The 22,321-nt window shown below is 40.5% G+C and overlaps 1 protein-coding gene across 1 annotated transcript in view; it reads left to right on the top strand.

Annotated features, from left to right (window-relative positions):
* atrn (attractin) overlaps positions 1-22,321 on the top strand; it is a 149,942-nt gene that overhangs the window by 97,442 nt on the left and 30,179 nt on the right. Inside the window, exon 26 of the mRNA XM_083924040.1 lies at positions 1,943-2,021. Coding sequence (XP_083780166.1) covers positions 1,943-2,021 — 79 coding nt within the window. The remainder of the gene's footprint in view (positions 1-1,942; positions 2,022-22,321) is intronic.

Raw genomic sequence — 22,321 nt, 5'->3', positions numbered from 1 at the left:
GGAGAGATAAGGGATTTTTTTTCTTTTTGGAATGGATGGATAGCACTTTTAAACAGTCTCACAGGGTGGAAAGAGGGGCGCGGCAGCAATGAATAAAGATCTGAACGCATCACAGCCAGTATTAAAATGGGAAAAGGCATTTAGATTGAAAAGGTGGTCAAATCTGCGAGGGTTCTGGCTTGAAGGCCCATATGTCTGGAGAAGTTATGCTTCAACTTGAAGTTTCTTATTAAATCCACTTCTAACCCTTGAAAGAGAATCCACGTGCATTATTCCTGTGATCTTAAAACAAGAAAAAAAGGGGCTTGAAATATGACTTGTGACAGGAGGTTCTTGTTTGAAAGTAAACAGCCATATCATCAGTTTTGCGTTGAACATCTCCCCAGTAAGTAACAGTTGATTTTATACAGCTTTATATACGTGCATGAGGTTTCTGTTATGACGCAGGAAAAGTCAACTTCAAGTGAAAGCCAATTAAAATCATCCTTTTCTTCTGTAACTTTAGTACTTGAATGCATGGTGCTGTGAATATTGTAAATACAGGGTTTTAATTATGACTGACAAATGAGATCATTAACATTACTGTGTGCCGCTGCTGACATTAATCTTCCATCAGCTGCATTGACAGTGATCAGAGACTGAACACTGATGGTACTCAGTTTGTAGTATGGCCATGCATTTTCTAGTTTAGTTTCTTTTTATTGATGTAAAATGTCACTCATTAGTCTTTGAAACTATAAATAAACATAATGTATTCATTGCTAAGTTTATTTTAGAATTCAGTGTTCCTCTGCTCAGTTTTTTTAGTTTAGGGCAAAGACTTGATGCTCACACGTTAAAAAGGAACAATCCTCTATTACATAAAACGTAAATGTGCAAATGTTGACTTTTACAGTGGATAGAGGAAAATCTGATGATTGGCTCTCTGGTGTTTAGGCTTTTTGCCATAGTGCTGCTGATACTTCCTCATCAGCAGGCGGCAGACAACGCTAAAATATAGGAAGTCAGGAACACTGACAGGATTTCAGCGAAAGCCACGACAGTCAGTCGGTTCAGATTGCAGGAAATGTTCTCTCTGATGCATTTGCTCATCCACACACACACACACACACACGCTCTCTCTCTTTGTCTTTCTTTTTGTGGTTTTCTTACCTGTCGTCTTCACAGCTTCCTAAGTGCAAGTGTGAAAGCAGCCAGGGGAAGTGGAGGGAGGAACGGAACACACACGCACACGCACACACGCACACACACGCAGTCAGTGTCACTGCTAACAAAACCACCTTTCTGAGACATGTCGTGCCAACCTTTATCACCTCAAGATGATTTTGTCTAGTGTGCAAGGAACACTCAGAGTTTTGATTCTTTGTATATTTTATTTGCACAAATGTGGAAAATGGAGTAGAAAAAAAAATAACGCACTCAAAATTGAAAAGAAAACAGCTAAGAAATCCTATCCAGCCAAAGAAAGACAGTGCAGAGAAAACAAATCAAGATGACAAAGATGCAACTTAATGTCAAAACTCTGAGACGGAGAATCATTCAGAAACAAAAATGAGACAGAAATAAAAAAAAGGACATAAAATAACCTTCATGCAAGTCTAACACAATCAAAGCTGAAGCCAAAATATGTCAGCGAATGCATGTAAAGGTGTCTGATTTACCTCTCGCCCAAACCTCTTGGCAGTGCAAAGCATAGTTGGCCTTTCCTGACAGCCTCCTCCTCCGTCTGGCAGCACTTGACACTTGCACCTTGTGTCTTGTGAATGAGTGAAGTCATCCTCATTTATAAATATATATATATATATATATATATATATATATATATATATATATATATATATATACACTGTATGTGTGAAGATTCCAGATTTTCTCTTCTTCATTAATTAGTCTTTTTCTCCCTTTTTTTGATTCCTCTCCTCCTCTCCCCCTCTGTCCACAGCTGCTTCCTGTCCCTACTCCTTGTGGCCGCCGTGGTTTGGAAGATCAAACAAAGCTGCTGGGCGTCACGGCGACGAGAGGTAAGTCACAGACTCTAGGTGATAACAAATATTGATTTTGGCTCCTCTGGTAGGTGAATTAACAACCACCAACACACAGTTGGTGTTTATTCATTTGGAGCCTGAGCTGGTCAGTGTTGTTTAAAAAAAAGGGAAAAGAGACTGAGTTTTCACAGCTGGAAGGAAAGAGATACTCTCAAAGGTCCGCGGTGGGAAATGGCTAACACAATATTGCAGCTACAATATTAGTTATATACTTCAGATGCTGGTAAAGGCTGAATTACTAAGACAAGGTTTGCTTTCCAGAGTTCAATTGGAAATGTATGTTCTTAAATCATCGAGGTTCATGATCAAAAGACATTTTTAATTGAGAAGAACAGGGACATTTTGTCTTGACTGGTCTGTCCAAGACACTTAATACTTTAATCTGCTGAAGATGCCCTATATTTTCTGCTCTTTCTAACTGTGTTTGCTGCATTAAAGATAGTGCTTGTAACAAGAAGAAGAGAAATCAAAGACAATAGCTGGACTGTCATTATTATTTATTTAATGCTTTGAATCCAACCTTTACCCTTGAAATTTCCACGAACCACTTTTATCTTGGGGGTAGAGAATTATTCAGGAACAGTTCTCCAATTACTCCTTTGACCCTCATCTGTTTTAATTTGTTCAGTTTTAATAGATTAAGTGCATGGACTTGGTTTTGTTTAAATAAAGAAACACAAAGATGTATAATTGTAAACTAACCAAGCATGTCATCAATTGTTGTGTTATATCATAATGCTAATATCTAAGCTGCTTTAACATGATGTTGTGCTGGTTAGCCAAAATGTAAAAATAATGTATTATGTGAGAATCACTGTAGAGTCAGTCATCACTCGGACTGGCAGACACCAGAGGCTCGTTTACATGTGTGGGGTTTGAAACTGGTTTATACGAATCAACTTAATTTTTAATCCAATGTTGACAATGTTTTCACTATTTTACACAGATTCTTAGTCTGGCGTTGTTAACCAACTGCTCATATTCTGCCACAACACCCATTTATTGTGTGTTTTTGTACCAAGGCAGCAAGAGATATCATAAAAACAGTCAAAATTGATAGTTCATGCTGTTGTTTGCATGGAAAAGGCAACAGGGAGAAAATGTTAAATAGAAATGAGGAGGACAATGAAGATCACTGTAATTCGTGTCAGTCTTTTTTACATAAACAACATCACATACATTTCTTTGTGTTTCACGTTTTCTTGTTTTGTTCTATCTTAAAGTGGGAAAAATGTATTCCATAGAGATGCTTATGATTATAAATGATCCCCTGCGTACTGCATCTTCTCTCTGCTGAAAGATTTCACCGTGACAATAAAAAATGTAGTCCCATTCAAAATCATTTTAAAAAAACAAAAACAAAATCATGAATCAAAACTTTTAAAAGTCAGTCATGACCTCCTGTATTTTACAAGACCTTTGGATTTCATGAGTTGTAAATGGTCTAAGAAATGAACATTGATGACACACTCAGTTGTAATACTGGCTGTTGCTTTATATTGGAAAGACAATATGAGATTGGCATTGGACATCTCATCTAACTCTTGTCAAGCAAGCAAATTAGCTTATTTCCCAAAACGCTGAACTATTCCTTTTTTTTTATGGCTTGATGTATCCCCAAGGCCACATTGTGGGACCAGCGTCACTGTCGCTGGAAAATGTCCCCTTGGCAACACAGAATTGATTTTTCTATCTGTGCTGACAATATATTGTGAGTGATTATCAGTGCTGTTGATAATTAGTTCAGTCTGGTGATTGTATCAATTTGTGGATGTCACACAATTAGGCTACCTAGAACTAAACAGAGATGAGTCAACGTTTTAATCACTGCAGCAAAGAGCTGGTGCCTTGTCTTAGAACCGTGGGAACAAACTTCCAGCCTCAATCTTTCCACTTTGGTGTTTCTTTATCCTCGTTTATCGTACAGCCATTCTTCTGACAGGCTGGTACTAAGAAGCTAATGGATGCTTTTATCTCTAGCCGGCGTTATGTTTTTTTTTCAAGACTACCCAAAGAAAACCTTGAAATACACAAACTCTATTTCATACGACGTACAGCAGCACAAATGCGTACCAGAACAGAGGCTGAACTCACATTGTTTTCTGCCTGTTTGTTTCTGAACAGATTTTTATTTATTATCAAATTATCAAATCATTCAATAGAATTGTGCCTCAATGCACATGATTTTTAAAATACTGTATGCCATTTGCAGGTGTCATGTGGGAATAGAGCAAGATAGAAGAATAGTAACTGTCCGTAGATGCATATATGAAGTGAACACTCCAAACTTCATGGACATTTATGAAAACCATGGGGTTTCTAACACTCAGCATTTGCAAAATGCTGTTTTAAAAAAACGGTTTCATTTTAAGTTGTCAGTTATTGAAAGTACATTTCTGAAGTGCAGTCACCATAATTAATTGTTCCTATGGCACAGCACATAGTGTCTTTAAAGCTGCACTGAGTCTTCTGGAAAAAGTCAATAATGTTTTAGAGGGACTGAACAGAAGATGCCGAAGCAATCTGCCAAACTGTGGGAAGCTCTGCAGGGTGCACAAAGCATTGAAAATGGCAGACAATTTTCAGTTCCTGTAACAATTCTGGAAAAAACAAAATTAACTGGGGGGGTTGAAGACCTTCATGTTGACCTTCACTCCACACCTGTAAAGTTTTGTGAGTGCATCTTGTACAGTTATCGAAATAGCCATGGCGCCCTCATACTCCCTACTACCCTTCTTCTGGCACCCGTGCTTGGACCACACCCATTTTCAACCTCAACTTTCAAGTTTTGTGACTGCCTCTTGCGAGTTGAAATGCTATTGCGGCAACAAAAAAAACCCTCTGTGTCAGTTCCCTCTACCGTAGGGGTCTCTAGGACCACATTTTGCCATGATCACACACACACACACACACACACACACACACACACACACACACACACACACACACACACACACACACACACACACGTGTACATTGCTAACCCTGGACTGTCAGTATATATCACCCAAGAGTGGACTTCCTGGTCATATTAAACAACACAAACAAGGTTAAAACAGTATCAGCATCGCCGTTGCAGCTGGTAAATGTGAATTCATATACATGAATTGATTCATATGAGAAATTCTTAACATCAAACTGTCTGTTTTATATCTGTGGATCAGGAAACAAGCCGGTAAAATATAATGTGATGCACTACTGATTTTAAGGTGACGTTAACCTACTTTTTCGAAAACAAAACTGTACACACACACATTCACAGTGCTGACGGACAAAGCTGGCATCCTGACAAAGCTTCTGTGTGATTGGTTTATACCCCCTAAGATGACAGCAGCCACAATAGATTTCTTCAGTTTCTAACTTTATTTTCTAAATTCATTGTTCAAGTAACTGTGAAGGCATTTTATTTTGTCAAGGAAGTGGGACAAGCTCTCACTAGACAAACTGGCATAACTACCTGGTTGAACAGATGTGTGATATCTGGCTGTCTGCTGCTGGGCGGCTGTAGAGCGGGTCGTCCTCCATTCGAGAGATCGGGGGTTCGATCCCCGGCTACTCCGGGCCGCATGTCGAAGTGCCCTTGGGCAAAACACCGAAGCCCAAATTGCTCCCCCTGCTGCGCATGGGTGTGTAAATGTGGTATGAACAATTAGATTAGATGGTATGTGTAATTAGATGTCCACTGCTATCTGTGTGACTGTCTGTGTGAATGGGTGAATGTGACAAGTCCATTTACCATAAGTCCATGTTTGAGCTAGCTATAGCATGTTGCACTCAGCTAACTAGAGTGAAGTGAAAACTATGTAAAGTTACCATGAGTATATATTTTTTTGCGTATTAAATCCTGACTCCCTGAAAAAAGCCATTGTTGTGCTTAATGTGGACTTTTGGTATGTGCATTTCAAACTCGCCGCACCAGCTGAAGAGCCTTTTGGCTTTAACCTCATCCAAGAGTGCTGTCATCACCATCACCTCTGGATGCCTCTTAACATCCCCCCTTCACCTGCTCCCACTCCGCCCTCTCTCCATTGAACAACCACTGTTGTCCAGCTTGGCCCTCTACAGTCTCACCTTTAACCCTCTGGGACCCACACAAATCCTGTTTAGCCTATTTTGGGGAGGGACAGGGGATTTTTAGGGGGACATAGCAGGTCAAAAGTCGATGCCACATATTAGTGGTATACGTCATCTGAAACCTGACAACTCTAAGACTCATTTGAGATGCAGCATTCAGAGCACCATGTGTCAAGTTATTCTAATTATAAATGAGTAATAAACATTGCATTTTGGTAAGGTGCCTATAAGTTCAGAGTGTTAAGGGCTAAGAACATGTATTTATTTTTTTCTAATGAGTTGTTGGGTTGATACCGTTACCGTTACACAGATTTGGAGCAACATTTAACCCTTTTAACTACTGTGTCAAACAAAGATTAGACACAAGCAACTCTTGGCTTTTCTCCATGGTTTTATTTTCTGCAGAAAGGGGCCGTGCTCCGCGCACACAAACACAGGCTGCTGGAGTGACAGACCCAGAGCTCAGGGCAGTTTTCTTTTTAAACAATACATGAATACATAATCAGCGTTTAGATGGGTGACGTACAAGGCAAAGCAGTATCTGTAGTCACATTATAGGCAATAGTCCTTGTCATACTTTTATCACAGGATAGGAAGTATCTCACAAGCTACACAGAGCTGGACATTGTATGCTCTGATAAAGAACTTCTGCTTCACAAGGGGATAAAGAATATGTTTTGTCCCGTGTTTTAAAACCAACACATATAAATTGTAATTTCCACCATACTGCTCAAGAATTGATAAAATGGTCAAAAATACATCCAACATGCCACGTTGAGACACTACAGAAAAATCCAGTCGCTGAACAAAATTGCATTTGTTCAGTGACTGGATAGAGAGAACAAAACAACCTTATTTTCAATATACTGAGTAAGCCATGCATCCTCTGAATGCCCTAGGTCTCTAGTTTGTGGTTGTAAAGTTCCATGAGGCTAGCACTGGACCTTTTGTGAAAAGGATTAAGGGGCTAGGGGAAGCTATGATGCCATTATTAAAGTACCAACATTAGAGTATGCTAAAATGTCTTTTATTGAATCAGCCTGGGCTCCTCTAAAGTGATTAGGACTCTAAATTATAGTTTTTATTGTTTTAGGCATTCCCAAGTGAGAAATATGGAGATTGAGATTTCATTCACACTTTTACCTTTTTGAAGTCAGCATCACACTTCAGTGGTATATTCACAGACATTTGTAGTGTTTTATCATGTCAGGTAACACAACGGTGACTAACATAACGATGCCAGCACATCTACTTTGTGTCAAACATTTCTTTACCTTTGCAGATCTCGTAGCATTAAAAGGAAATACTGAAAGATTCAAAAGACATTTTCACAAATGGACTATAAAGCCAGCCAGCGATGGCACTGAAGCATCAGCCAAAAGTTATTATGTTTATAGTTTTATAGTTTATAGTTTTATAGTTATAGTTTACATCCCATGATGCACTTCTTCCGTGATGACACCAGTGTCTTCCAATGTTGTACAGTCTCAGAAGTTTATGTCGTCGTTAATTAGAAAGTGTTAATAATCACATACTAAGTGTGACTGATATTCCTATGTAGTGCTTTTGGGGTTTACACTATGTTCCTTAATATTAAGGGGCTGTAGTGATTGGTGTAATCCATCAACCATGGAGTAGTGTATGGGTGGTGTCAAACCTTCATATATACACAGCAGTTATGAGTGAGATGATGTAAGTGTATTGTTTTCCCTAACATCACAACTAGACAAAAGAACTAAAGCTTGAGTTGTTGTATCACATCTCTAAAATGCCGTAAGACGGACGCGATGGTGCTTTGACTTTTCAACACGCTGGCTGACTTTCTGTAAAGGATCCTAAGCGTATGACAAGCCAGTTAATATATATAATCATTTCTGCCAGAATAGCAGATGCTTCAGGGACATCACTGTCTGGCTTTATAGTCCATTTTTGAATCCTGTAGTTTTATATTTTGATGCCACAAGATATGGAACACAGAGGATATGGTCAGTTCAAACTGCGTAGACGTGCTGGCATCGTTATGTTAATCTGGAACTCTGTAGGACATCTTTGTACTGAATGGTACCTCTATAAGCTCGTTTGTGATTAGTTCTTAATTTTCCTCATTCTGAAAGTCAATATAAATCTCTGTTTTAGTTTAGTTGCCTGAGGAAGTCCACAAGCAGGACAAAAATCAATAATAATGCCAATAACATTTATTTCAAATGCAAAAGTAATGATGGAGCTTGTTAAAAACAAATAAACAAGAAAAAAAAGAACAGTGACGCTGGTTCAACCCCTCCCCACCACCACCACCACCGCCACCGCACACACACACACACACACACACACACACACACACACACACACACACACACACACACACACACACACACACACACACACACACACACACACACACACAGGCACAAACACACACTGTACAATGGGGAAAAAAGTAAGTCTACTGTACGCTTGAAGAATTAATATTTGGACAAAACATTTTTCATAATTTACTGCAAGATTTCCTCATACCTTATGAAATTTTTTATTTTACTGCCCCAAAATACATACCAAATACACAATTTTAGACTCATCTGCTCCCACACCTTTTTGCAACTGAGAGTGATGTGATATATTGTGAGTATTATAATTAGAGGTGATGCAACACCATCCAAACAATATTACAAATTAAGGAAGGAAAGAAAGCTTGAATGGTGCGACTGAAATTGTGCGAGAACCTCATTTCTAGTTTCAGCTTTAACTATAATTGCTTTGCTGCTGCTCATGCAGGAAGACATACAGTTACACATAGCAGACCTGCCTTCATGCGGACATATGTACTGTGCAAAAACATCATGACACGTAATTTTCGGCAAACAGAAAGCTAATCATGTTTTTCCATGAGGCCGACTCTGGCTACAGACGTCTACTTCTCTGACACTGCGGTTCTGTTCTTTTCAGCGCTGTCCCTCCGGGCTTTGTTCCCACAATCATCCCAGATTCCTCCCTGTTACCGGGTGCTTGCATCAGACGTACAGTGACACACATTTGCAACTAATTATGCCCACCTCCACCTCACTCGGTCCCGGTGCAGTCTGAAATGGTGGCCGTTGCATTTTATGTGGTCATTGCAGGGTGTTAGGAATTTCAGGCAGGGCCCTGATCCTTGTACTTCTTACTCCTGTCATCTTGTCATCCGACTGTAAGGACTTTAAGCTAATTGTGCTGTCACAGTCATTGTGAGTGGCTCTGAATAACAATGTTAGCATCAGGACCTAAAATGTAAATGTCACTGTGTGCTCTTTGTATGAAACACAGTTGAAACACGGCTTGAAAACTTTTTTAATATTGTTTTTCATTGTATTTATTCCAACATACATAACTCTATAACATTATTAATGTTAATTAAACCCATTAACAACAGTGTTGTTGCTATAGAGTAACTTCTTTCAGATAGGAATTACTTGTGGATTATTGTCTTAGAAGATTAAACGGCACAAGCCTAAACAAATATGTAGGCATCAAATTCAATGGTCACATCACCTTCTTTTACATACTTATTTCTTATGCCCCTCCCTTTTGATAAGCCATTTCCAGTATGCATTTACATTCATAACAAATAACTATGAACATGTTGTATATGTATCAGCAGTTTGACTCATCTTTTCAGTCATAGTGGTTATATTTTAATAGAATACCTGTTGAAAAAATGATCCATGTATGTACAGTTATGTACACATATGTAGCCATATTCGCCGTGTACGGTAGATCCTTCTCAGAGCAGCCATTTTGGCCTGTCAAAGCAGGAAAAGCACATGTGAAAATAATCACAATAGTTCCAGCCCATTAAGTGTCCCAGTAAAGCCATGTCAGTGAGTGAGCAGGATCAATACCAGAGCTCTGGTACTGGCTTCCTAAATGGAACACAGCCATCATTATCGTTATTAATTCCACCTGTGCTTTTCCTGCTTCGACAAGTCAAATTGTCTGCTGTGAAAAAAACAGCGAATGGTCTATGAGAGCCGTGTGGAGGCAATTTCGGCATCACAAGGTGTCAATTTATCCCCAGTTGTCCCATTAGTATTTTACTTTTGTGTACTGCACCAACCCGTCCTCATCCTGACTCCTCACATGCAGCTGCGATGTGTTACTACTTGGTTAAGTTGAGTAAAAAAGCTGCTTGCTTAGGACAAGATTGGGATTGGGGTTGAAATGAGTGTATTTGTATTTGTAACCACAGTGATATACGTGAAGGGAAAGGGACGAGAAGTGCGGTCTCCTGGGTGAAAGCCTGGTGTTTGTTTGACCCATCCACCCCCCAGCCTGCCTCTTTATGTGGAGTTTAGCGGCCCTGGAACATTTGCTCTGAGACTGGACAGGTTTACAACTGAAACCCTGAGCACAAGACAAAACGGTAGGAATCTGGCACCCTGGGAATACTGTAAAAGCCCTTGTGCACACGAGTTAGTCGTTGTGTTTGCACCTTAGTAGTTATGATTCTGAATAAAGATATCCACCACAATCGCTTTTTTTGTCTCACATTGGCAGGCTTTAAGGTGTGAATTTCATGCACTGACGAGAAATATGTGTAGGAATGTGTATGAGGTTCCTTTCACTTGGGTAGCAAACTAACACCTGCTGAGACTGGTGGAGGTTCTTGGAACAACGCAGAGCCCACCTGTTGGGGTCTGTGTGCTTGTTTGCAAAGGTGAATGTTTTCCTCGTGTGTGTGTGCGTGTGTACGTACAAAGGTGAATGTTTTCCTCACGTGTGTGTGTTGTGCATCTGTTTGCATAGATGGGCTTGGGATGTATGTGTGCGCTGTACTGTCTGATTCTTAATCAAAGCCTTCCTTTGAAACGTGGCCCTTTGAAGGAGCTGGCGCTGCCAGATGGCAATAGAAAGACCCAACCACAGCAGCCTTTTTGTGCCATAGAAGGCACCGGCCTTTAGTCTGAAAAAGCTCCACTGCAACTTGAGCGACCTTCTGTCATTGCGGTTTGATTATTCCTGCGGAAACATTTGAGTACAGGAGGTCTTAGGTTGCAGCTGTTCTGAGTTTAAAGTATGACTTTAAATGTTCCTTTATTATGACTTCTGTATTTACCTATATATAGTTGATCTTTAGAGAGAGACTAAGTCATGAAAGTCATAGCTTTCTCTTATCAGTAGCCAACAATTCCAGCAGCACCTCCAGGTTTCTGGCACAGCCTCGCCAGTCTGCACAAATGATAAAAAGTGTGAATAGAGATGAGCAAGCCGGCTAATTAAAGCAGAGATCTAGCAGGAGCATCCTGTTGCGGGGTATATTATCATGATGCAAAATACTGTAATAATGGTGCTGCTCTAACATTCACTTTCTTTGCCTTAGGAAAGAAAGTCTTGTTTCACTTGGTTGAAGCACCAAACAAGATTTCTGGCCAGAATGTGAGAGCCTGAATTTTCAGTACCTGGCATGAGTGATATGTATTGATTCATAACAGGGCAGTGTTATTGCCTGACTAGGTGATGCACAATACTGTAAGTCTTTGATGTTCATTGTCAGTTTCCACAGCGTTCCTTTTCCCCTCTTTCTTCACGGGTGTCTCATGGTGTTAACCCCCATGATGTCCCTCCTTTTCTACTGTACCTCCACAAAAATATCCTCATGATGACAGCATGTGTATTTACCCAACATCCATCGTTGCCCTAACAGGGATATACATCAGGCATAACTTGACGTATATTAGACGTGTATTGCACCCTGAGGTATTGACAGAAATGCAGAATGTGATGATCTCCCTGATCGTTGCTGTGGCGTCCTGCATGATTAACTGTGTTGTTGATTTTTTTTACTACGCCCGAGGCAGTCCGCCGGGAGGAGGCGGTGGCATAAACGTCTCCAGATACCCTCATATTTATCACCCCATTAAGCTGCCCCCCTCCCTTTCACCAACACCTTTCCTCTGTTATAAATATGAATGTCAACCAAGGTACCACGGCTCAGACCCCTGTCAGAAATACCTGCTATTATGTCATAAAATGAGTGGAAGGCTGCTCAATGGCCTGTGATGTGTAAATTGAACTTTATTTTCTTTCTTTTCTAATCAAATGTTTTACAGCTCAGATTGTGGGATGTTAATGAAGTGATGTGCAGAGGTGCAGCTCCCTTAAAAGTCCTCTCTCTCTGAACACACACATGCTATTCCCCCGCCGGGAGCCCTTTGATGAATCTGCGAGGGAATGTATACAGTCCACACATAAGTTTTCTAAAGAATGGGAGCAGATCAGAGGAAAGATCTGAGGCTTTAACAAGACAGGTTGCTCTGAAACCTCTCCGCTCTCTAGAGTAAGACTTCTCACTGGCTTTATTCAAGTGTATTAACCTGTTAGTTCCCTTGTGCAAAAAGCACCAAATGTAGTGTTGTCATCTTGATTGTGAACAGTTCATGATGAACAACAAAGCATTTGTTTGTCTGAGGTGTTTTGTAGCACATGACAGTTTTTGCATCTCTGTACAGTTAGATTTGCCCCTTGGGCTCTAAGTAATTATGCCCTTACATATGTATGCATGTTTGCATGTTATGATGTCAATAAACTGCTGACAAAACATTTCTATAGATAAAGACTCAGTTAGCTACACTGGATCTTTTTACACATTATGTTCCCTTCCCTATCTAACAGGATGAATACAGACTTCACTACCTGAAGCAGTTAGATGTAGTTGTATGGACCTTTGTATTTATTTCAACATCAAGTCAATTTTGTTGTGTTAACCTTATGTAAGCCACACAAATTCTGAAGTATTTTTTTATTGAATACCTACACTCTTTTTGTAGGTTGATACTTAGGGGAACTATGACACTCATGGCCAAATTTAAACATAGCTACTCTTTGATCTAATGCAGAGGGAGAGGATGAATCAGAAGTGGCAATAAACTTTGTAGAAGGCTCCACAGCTTCGTCCTTATGTTCATGACCTCAGCCACCGCAAACTGCTGTCCCTCGTTTTTTTTTTTTGGCAAGAGGCTGTGTCACTGAGCCTCCTTGCCTCGTACCCTCCTCTCCTGTCTGCCCCTCATCCTCTTCCACCTCCGCTGATGGAGAGAACTGCATGACCCCTGACCCATGTCATTGCCGACCCAGTCCGCAGCTTTCAGCAATGCTGGCTGCTTCTGCTGCTTGGTAGCACATGTATATAAACACGTGCACACTACCTCTACATCTACTTCACATACACACACGCAAACACAGTCAAACCTTTAGCACAACAACTGAAGGCAGATTTCTGAACCCAAACGGGCCTATCATACAGAACCCAATGAAGGGAATGGGCAGTGGAGTCAGTAATGAACCTCAGAGGCATCGAGGAGAGGCATGTTTGTAAATGACATCTTCATAATGAGTCCTGCTCAGAACATTCCCAAAACACACAGTCACACAACCCCCCACTCGAACTCGATCACACATAAAACATTTGCCAACTTCACTCATACTCTCCCCTTGCCCCATACACACTGCCTCACATGCAACAAGGTATAAAGCAGATGGTTCAGTGTAAAAGCTTAGTAGAGTGGGAGAGATTGGCACCGGCATCCTCTGTATGAGCGTATTCCTGGAATACAATGGAGATATCACTGAGCACGTAGAGCTCCACATCAAATTAGTTTCCAGAATCAGCCGTGACGATAAGGAGGATCCACTCACCAGCATGGCTGCTCCTGCCCCGTACGCTCCAGTCCCAGAAGCAGATGGCTGGATGTGAATGCAGTTCACACATGAGCAGGGAGGAAAGGAAGAAACAATCTCTCTACCTTTACTTTGCAGCTGTTACCCCCTTACCAAGCACTTCTCGATGATGCTCTGTAATACATTATAATTTTAGAATCGTGGGAATACACCGTGGCTCTGTGCCTCCCCCACTTCGCCTTGCCAGTAGTGTTCTACAACACGATCCAGAGTGAATGTCTGGATGCATCCCCTGATGGCATTTTAATAAACAGGGCCTAAACTTGATATGCCAAATGTTTACATTCTGTGTTCCAAATGGACAAAAAGATGACCAAGATAACTGAACTGAACTCAGCAGATTGGGGAAAAAAACATTCATAACAGCCTAATTACAAGTAGAAGTAATAGAGATTTTCTGCCAGCTACAATATCTCCCATTTGCTGAAAAGAACAGTCAACAAACTGCTGCCAAAATAACTGCAAAGCTGCCATGGCCTGTAGTTCAGTCTAAATAAAATCCAATATCAACACTGATGCAATCATTGCAGCTACATACTTAAAACCCTACTTCATCACTTTTCTTCACTGTAACGGCCAAACGACCAGAGTCAGTGGAATTTGTTTTTGGTATAACATGGTACAAATGCCTAATGCATGGTGTCAGCAGCAACAACAGCTTTATTTGTATAGCACCTCTGGTGCAAAGACGCAGCCTAAAGTGCTTTACAAAACAGGATTTAAAACTACTACTTAAAAAAAAAAAGTACAACATTATGATAAAACGTTAAAAACAAACAGGAAAATTTGATAGAAATTTCAAAGACCAAAATTTAACAGGGTTAGATCACCTCACATTAAAAAACAGATCGAAAAAATGTCTTTCATTAACAATACAGAGGGAGATTGCTGCTCTAAGACTGAAGCGGAGGGTATCCAACAGTTTACAGCCTTAAAAACAGAAGGCAACATTAAGAACTTGATTTAGGAAGATATATGCAGATATATACAGCATATCACACAATAAATAAAAATCACAAAATATCTGCATGTACCATGACCCCAGGAGGTCAGATTAACCTGCCCTTTAAATTAAGCATTTTTTGTACAGTAATTGAATCGTTGGCAGTACCGTCATTAAGTGAGGATACCTTCAATGATGGCTGTCTGTTTCACTTTCAACTTCGCTTTGAATGCAGTTGGCGGGGGCTTCTGTAGTGATGTCGTCCGAGTCCAGTGTGTTCCTCTTATGTGTGCTGAGAAGTTTAAATTAGTCTTGTGAGATAGAAACCCCTTTTGCACAGCCTGTTGACGATGGGAATGGCGCCGTAATGCTGCCTCGCTGAATAAAAGGTAGGAACGTGGAATGGGGAGCTATTCCGCCATTAAGCCGGCAGCAGAGGTAGTAACAGAGTCGAATGGATGTCTGTAAAATGGACAGCAGGCATAGTGGAACTACACACATACAAACACTACACGGTAACACTGTTGTGTTACACGTTTCGCTTCTTTGGCTTCCAGAATGCCGGCATGCTTTCTAAAATCACACACTGGGGCAGTATTATGCCAGAGTTGTTTGGTGTATGGGAGTTTTAGTTGGGGCACTGGCCTGAAGTCTGAAGAAAGAGTTCCTGCGTTGTGGATGTGTCGAGCAGGAGGTTGTTGTGACTGGTCCGTGTGATTGTTGTCATCAGTGCACGTAGGAATAGTGACTGAACTGTGCTGTGAACTGTGATTTGACAGCATGAACCCGAACAGAGCCAAGAGGAGTTGCAAAAACTCTATTTTTCTGTCAGAACACTTTAATTACATTATAATAAAAGATTAGTATTTTCTCAAATGCCAAAAAAAAAATCTGCTTTCACCAGATATAAGAATGAACGGAGCTCAATGCTCAACAGGGTGTTTGTTTCAGTATTCTCCGAACTTCAGGGGGCGCACATACAAAATGATCTGTGAAAAAGCAATATGTCGTAGAGGTAGAGGGCGTCAGTAAAGGATAGTGGGCTGCCGGGGCATAGTAGGATACACATACCTACCACCAAACATTGCATTTGTTTGCTGTAATTATTGCAACTGTTGCGTATCGCCAAGTCAAAATTACTGTCTGCGTCTCGATGTTTTAAGAAACAGCCATCCTCATCAACAATGATTTTGAAAAGGCGATCTTTTGTTTTTCCACACTCTGCGGCAAAAGGCCTCTTCTTATCTCAGAGTGTTGCTTTCTCATACCGCATGTGGTCTCTACATGAGAAATCATACAGATGTTTGTACGGCGAACCTGCTCAGCCACTCATCCTTCAACTTTCGCACATGCTGCCTTAGGCCGGGCACATTAGTGAGCACGGACCAAGCTTTAGGAAATTTTGGTTTCAGTGTTCATGTCCATGAGTGTAGTGAAGATCTAGATGGGTTTACGGTATTAAAGGCTGAGCTGAAATCAATGAACAGGATGTAGGTTTCGCCAGGTGTTGGAGTATGTGATAGAGAACAAAAACAAGGTTGATGGTTTCCTCAGTACAAACTCAGGACACAGGACTTTATATATATATATATATATATATATATATATGATTTTAGCAGTGCAGGCATCCATTTTGCAATACTGTGTGAAAGTTTTTCCTGTTGTTCACAATCTGGAGGCATCATTAGACCATAACACTAAGCAGAGCCGTTTGATCCAGCTAAAGCTTATATTTAGCCTCATTTGCTGTGGACTAACAGCCCGGGGACATCAACTAATTTTTAATAATGAGTGCAGTTTTTATCACCAGCCCAGACACATTAAAGTAAAACATAGAACTGTGTGCAAAAAAAAAAAGGACCATCGCTTTAAGATCCAGCAAACTTGTACACGTTTACAGAAAAATCTGTTTAAGTATTCTGATGACATTGCTGCAGGGATTTTTTTTTTCTCAAGCAGACAGGAACAGATACCAGAGTGGAGCTGGAGGAATTCACAGTGTAGTGGTTTCAGTTTTACATCGAGCCTTTTCCATTACATCCCTAAGACAAACTTGATCTACTTCAACCCCTATAATCTCACCGGCCTGGTCGATAATATGGTTTAAGGCGTCTGTGTTTAATTGGTGACTGAATCCGTCAGATCTGTTATTTAAAAGCGGAAAATTTCAGTGCTGGTTGCCTAGGGTGTACTGGTTCGATTAAAGGACCATTGGTTACATTAATCCAGTTGTGGGTTGTTGTGTTTTTTTGCTTGTTCATTTAGATTAATCTTGTCTTGAGAAATGGATGTCCTACTGGACTTAAAGATAAATGTTTGGATCCAAATTTTCTGAGATTCATTGTTCAAGACAAGAGAAAGAATTCAAGCAAAATCTATAGACAGTCGCTTGTTCTAGAGCTACATACCATCCAGACCTCTCAGATCGTCTGGGACAGGTCTGTTCTGTGTCCCTAGAAACTTCAAACTACACATGAATCAGAATCAGAAATACTTTAATAATCCCAGGAGGAAATTATTTTCGTTACAGAACTACAGATATATGGCATATATAAGAAAACAGAATATAAATATATACTATTTATATATATATATATTAGGCCAGTCAGTCACTTCTAAGCAGCCCTGCAGTGTCTCATAAGCCTCCTCAGGCCACCTCCCCACAGTCCTGGTGGTCATAGGCTTCCTCTTCACCAGAGGCACATAGCAGGTTTTGAGGTGAACCAGGTTATGATCTGACTGTTGGAAGGTCTGCAGAACTCTATCCAAGGTGACGTGGTTAAAGTCTCCCGACATGATGATGAGGGCACTGGGGTGTTGAGTCTGGAGTCTGGAGATGGTGGTGTGTATGATGCTGCAGGCAGATGTCAGGTGGATGAACTGGCAGCATTCAGTTTTTATGCACCACATATGTGGAACCAAATGTTCAGAAAACTGCAGGTCTGCTGCAACTCTTAGTTATTTTAAATCAAGACTAAAGACTTTTCAGTTTGCCGCTGCTCGTTTCAGTAAACTGCTCTGTAACTTGTGTAACTGTAACCATCTTTTGTATGTTTTAAATTACCTTTTATGTGTTTTTTCCCCGATGCTTTTAATGTTTCATGTAAAGCACTTTGAAAAACCTTGTTGTTGAATAGTGCTATAAAAATGGTCAAATTGGTGTGCTGTTCAAATACATTCCCCACATGCAGAGGCTTGGGCAGTAGCAGCACTTTGCAGATACAGCTTTAACAGTGCTTGTCAGCGATGTAGGGTTTACACACATGAACTGATTCTGCTCATGTGGACAAGTGTTAAACAGCAAAGGAAGGCTTGTAAAACCATTCTGCTCATTTGAAGTCACTTGATAAAACATCAGTAACGTGACTAAAATGCAAATGCGTCAGAACCTTGTAGATCCAGGAAACATGGTGGTCTCTAAATCTAGAAAGAAATGAAGGTGGATCAGTTTTGCCATTGTGCACCCTTGAAAATGGATTCAACCATGCCTGAGCTCAGTAAGAATAATTGTGTCCTTGGAGACAGACTGTTGAGGCCATGGTCGTTGTTATGGCTCAGTGGTACAGTGTTACGGTACTGGGATTGTGCTCCAAAAGTGCAACATTGCTTTATGTCATATAAAGAACTTAGGAAGCTTTTCTCTGTTGGAGACTAACCCCAGCGTGAGAAACTTGTGGGTTAAAAATGTCTGTTTGCTTGCTCTGCAGAAATCATCTCCCAGCTACCTTTCTGAAACATAAACACATGTGAATTAAACCCTTTTTTTATACAACAGAACACCACATGGCTCTCCAGGGAGAATGTGGTGCTCCAAAACATTAAGAAATATGCTGGTGATGAATTAACTTTAATTTAATAGCTTATTCCGCTGTAAGCAGTGTTCTTTTGTCTTCTCACAGTCTACAAAAAAGAAAGGAATCAAAGGCTTTTTTAGCTTCCTTAATTGGCAAACACCTGTCTCTGCCTAGTTGGGGCAAAAAAGCCAGGGGTCATTGCTTCTTTATTTATTTATTTATTTATTGTAACAGTGTGAATTCACTCATTTGAGCTGCGCCGTTTGACAGATCCTTTTCAGCTTTCTTGGATGTCACAACAACCCCTCTCCCACCAATCGAGCTGTGGAGGCATCCTCGCCAGAGGAGATCGGAGAGGGAGAACCCTTACCTCATCTCATCTCACCCTCTATTAAGTGGGAGGAAACCGATTCTCTCTCCGTCTCTCTCCCCTGCTCCTTCGGTCTTCTTCCCTGCTGGAGGTGGGAGATGCATTGGACAAGGTGACCCCAGTTGGCACTGTCTGCTGGGCCTGCCCGCCTTCATGCCATCGTTCCTCACACTTATCCATTCTGTTCTGTTGGCTCACACGCAGCTAGTCCTTCAGGCGGTGAACTTCAGAGCCGCTTTCAGCAACGTCTCGGTTGAAAGACTCCCCACCATATTCTCCCTGCAGCTAACTGCCGTGTGGCCCAGTGTCTCTTGGAGGGTCGATGACACAGAAATCTCACACTATGCTCCTCTTAAATGTGTCAAGATGTAGTAATATAACATGATAATATAGTCAATTATCAGGTAATAGAATAACCTCTGCGGTCATATTAGGATCACTTAAAAACTCATATTCCTTATAATGTAATGATGTATTACTGTATCAGGAATAGTGTAACCACAGAATTAGATTTTATTTCATTTGAACTCACTTAGAGAAACATTTTATGAACTCTACCATTTCATTTGCTCGTAACTCTTAAGCACACTAAAATGCACATTAATAGCAACCCTGCACTTATTATCTGTAGTTCTCTGAAGCAGTATTTAGCAATGTGTAATTATCCTTTTAAAGCCAAACTAATAAAAGTCCGTGATGAAGCATTGAGATGATTGAACAGTCAAATGCCCCTTTGAAACCAATGCTAATGGAATTCCAATCATATTAGTCGCAAGCAGCTTTTAAATGATGCAACGCAAACATTGTGATTGGAATTGTACCTGTTAAGGGCTTTAATCAATAAAATAGTGTAATAGCAGTTGAGTTTTATCTGTGAGTCTTCAGGGTTTCACATGATGCCTACGCCAACACGGAAGTTATTGACGCTACAGATTACAATGCAAATGGAAAAAAAAAAGATGCAGACATGAAGGAGAAATATGTTTCCTTTGGATGGAAGCAGCAACATCAACTGTGTTCTTTATAGCGCTGTAAGGCCCCTGTAGACCAACCAGAGCGATGCTTTAAGATTCTATGAGAGCTGCCTTCCATCTCCTCCTCTCTCCTGAGGTCAACGTTCGCTGCACCACCGCACAGAACAAAAGGCTTACTTCTGAGGTGATCAATCCTGAAGTGAAAGGTAAGGAAAGGGGAGTTAAGATGACGAGAGAGAGAGAGAAAGACGGAGAGAGCAGCGGGCAGCAGTGAAGGTCACTTACACAGGAAGTTGAGAATCTTCTGAGAACATATGCAACCTCCATAAAGAGAAGAGTCTTGTTATCAGAATCCTGCGCATAGTCAATCTATCGAAGAGTGTCTTTGGATCTGACAGGATGAGGATTCATCAAAATGTGATGAAAAAAGAACTGCACCACTGGCAGACAGCTACCTCTGCGACAGTGCTGGAAGACGAGTGTCTAAAGCCCAGTTCAGACCAAAGATTTGCGACAAAACTGTTTTAGAACGTTGTAGGTGAAAATTGCAGCGGTGTGAACTGACCTGTCTCGTCTGGACTCAAACCGACTGATGTCGTCGCCTGTGACTCCATTTGTCCAATCGTGAGAGGGGTCGAGCGAGAAATACAATGGATAACAGAAACGCAGCAAATATTAACTTTGGTTATATAAGGAAACTACCAGCATGCAAATAATAGACGGCTAAATGTTTGCACTAGTGAGAGAATACTAATACATGATGTGTATACTGTATGTGTTTGTGCAGCTCATTTTAAGGGCCTTCGAGCGAATCCTGCCAACAAATGTTTACATCATTTCTGTGCATGAATGAATGATAGTCTGTGAGTGTGTGTGTGTGTGGGTTATTTGGATTGTATTCTATGCTTTCCACATTTAGTTTTAGTGCAGTGTTTCACAGCGCTGGTGTCATTGCATATTTTCTGTGTGTGTGAGATCTAACAGTATGAGTGAACACGTGGCTTTTTTGTCTGTCAGAGTTCCCAAGATGCTCCTAAACCCTGCTAATCTTAATTCCACAGAGATGGTGCGTATAATTAGAGTTTGGATCAGCGCCAGTGTCTTATTGCTCGAATATATATACAGGATACAGGCTGGCTTACAGCCCCCACCCAACTGCAACGCGGGTGACCCCCATTCGGCATAGTAACATCCAACCCTCCAAACCCCCATGGCCCCTGTACAGGGCTTATCATAAACCCAGGCTTCATTTCTTCTTCCCACATCTGGTCCACCTCCTCCATCATTGTTCGCTCTTTGTTTTAACCTCCAACCCTCCTCAGTGCTAGCCTGGCATCACAAGAATAATTCGCCAATGCAGTAATTAAGATTGAAACCTGTCTGTTCAATTTTTAATTTTCAATTTTCAGGCTTCCTCAGAGCACTTCTTCTGTCACCCCTAACTTCCATTCACTAATCCAGGTTTGTTCATACTCATATAAAACGTATAATATTGCGTGTATTATATTGGTACACGTTGGAATTCCTGTTTTTTCTTTTTTTTCTTAGTTAGAAAAATGATTTATATGTTAACAGAGTGCAGTTCTAGTTGTTACTGTGCTGAAGAATTGGCTTATAATGAGAGTGTGAACCCCCAGGCACATTACTATGTCGGTATTGTACAGTATATGCTACTATTTGTTTTTTTTTTTGGTGGCTGCTGTTGAGAAGTTATTCTCAGATGGAAGCAAAGAGTGCTCTGTGCTAACCCTTGCATCTTTATTGTCAGCTTTAAAGCTGTAAAAGTGACCTAATGAAGTAAATCAAAAGCGCTTGTTTATTAAAGGACATAAATATCTTTACATGTTCTAGAACTTTGGACGGTATCACACAGTCTCAGTTCTTCATTGGTCACCCAAATCACTGTCTTTTACCTCGCTGACAAGCAGGCAAGCTACCATGCGATCTTCAGCAAGTATTGTGTATGATCTCCGTTTTAAAATAACTTCAAACATGATATCATATGTGTATGTGTATATACATACTTTTGCATGTAATATTGTGTTTTCATTTCTATTTGTCTTGTTTTTATCAACTGTTCCAGAATGACAGACACCCATGATCTGTTTCACTTCAGCTGCTAACTGCTGTACACAGATGCAGTTTAAAGCTCCAAAGACACTACAGTATTAACATAATGTAGCACAGTTTGCAAATAATAAAAAGCCCAATTAGATACAAACAGTACACAGTAACATTGTGGGCAAAAAGTCAAAAGCATCAGTCTGTAATAAGTTGAAACACTGGCACTGAACTCTGTATATAGTACATACAGTAGTAACAGTATAAAATAAAGCATGGTGAACAAAGTTATGGGTTTGTAATCTGTAAAAGCAAAAACCAAACAAAAAAGTCATTATTATGCAAACCGT

Source organism: Echiichthys vipera (assembly GCF_963691815.1).
Source record: "Echiichthys vipera genome assembly, chromosome: 12".
NCBI classification, from domain to species: domain Eukaryota; kingdom Metazoa; phylum Chordata; class Actinopteri; order Perciformes; family Trachinidae; genus Echiichthys; species Echiichthys vipera.
This window is presented reverse-complemented; position numbering and strand designations above follow the sequence as displayed.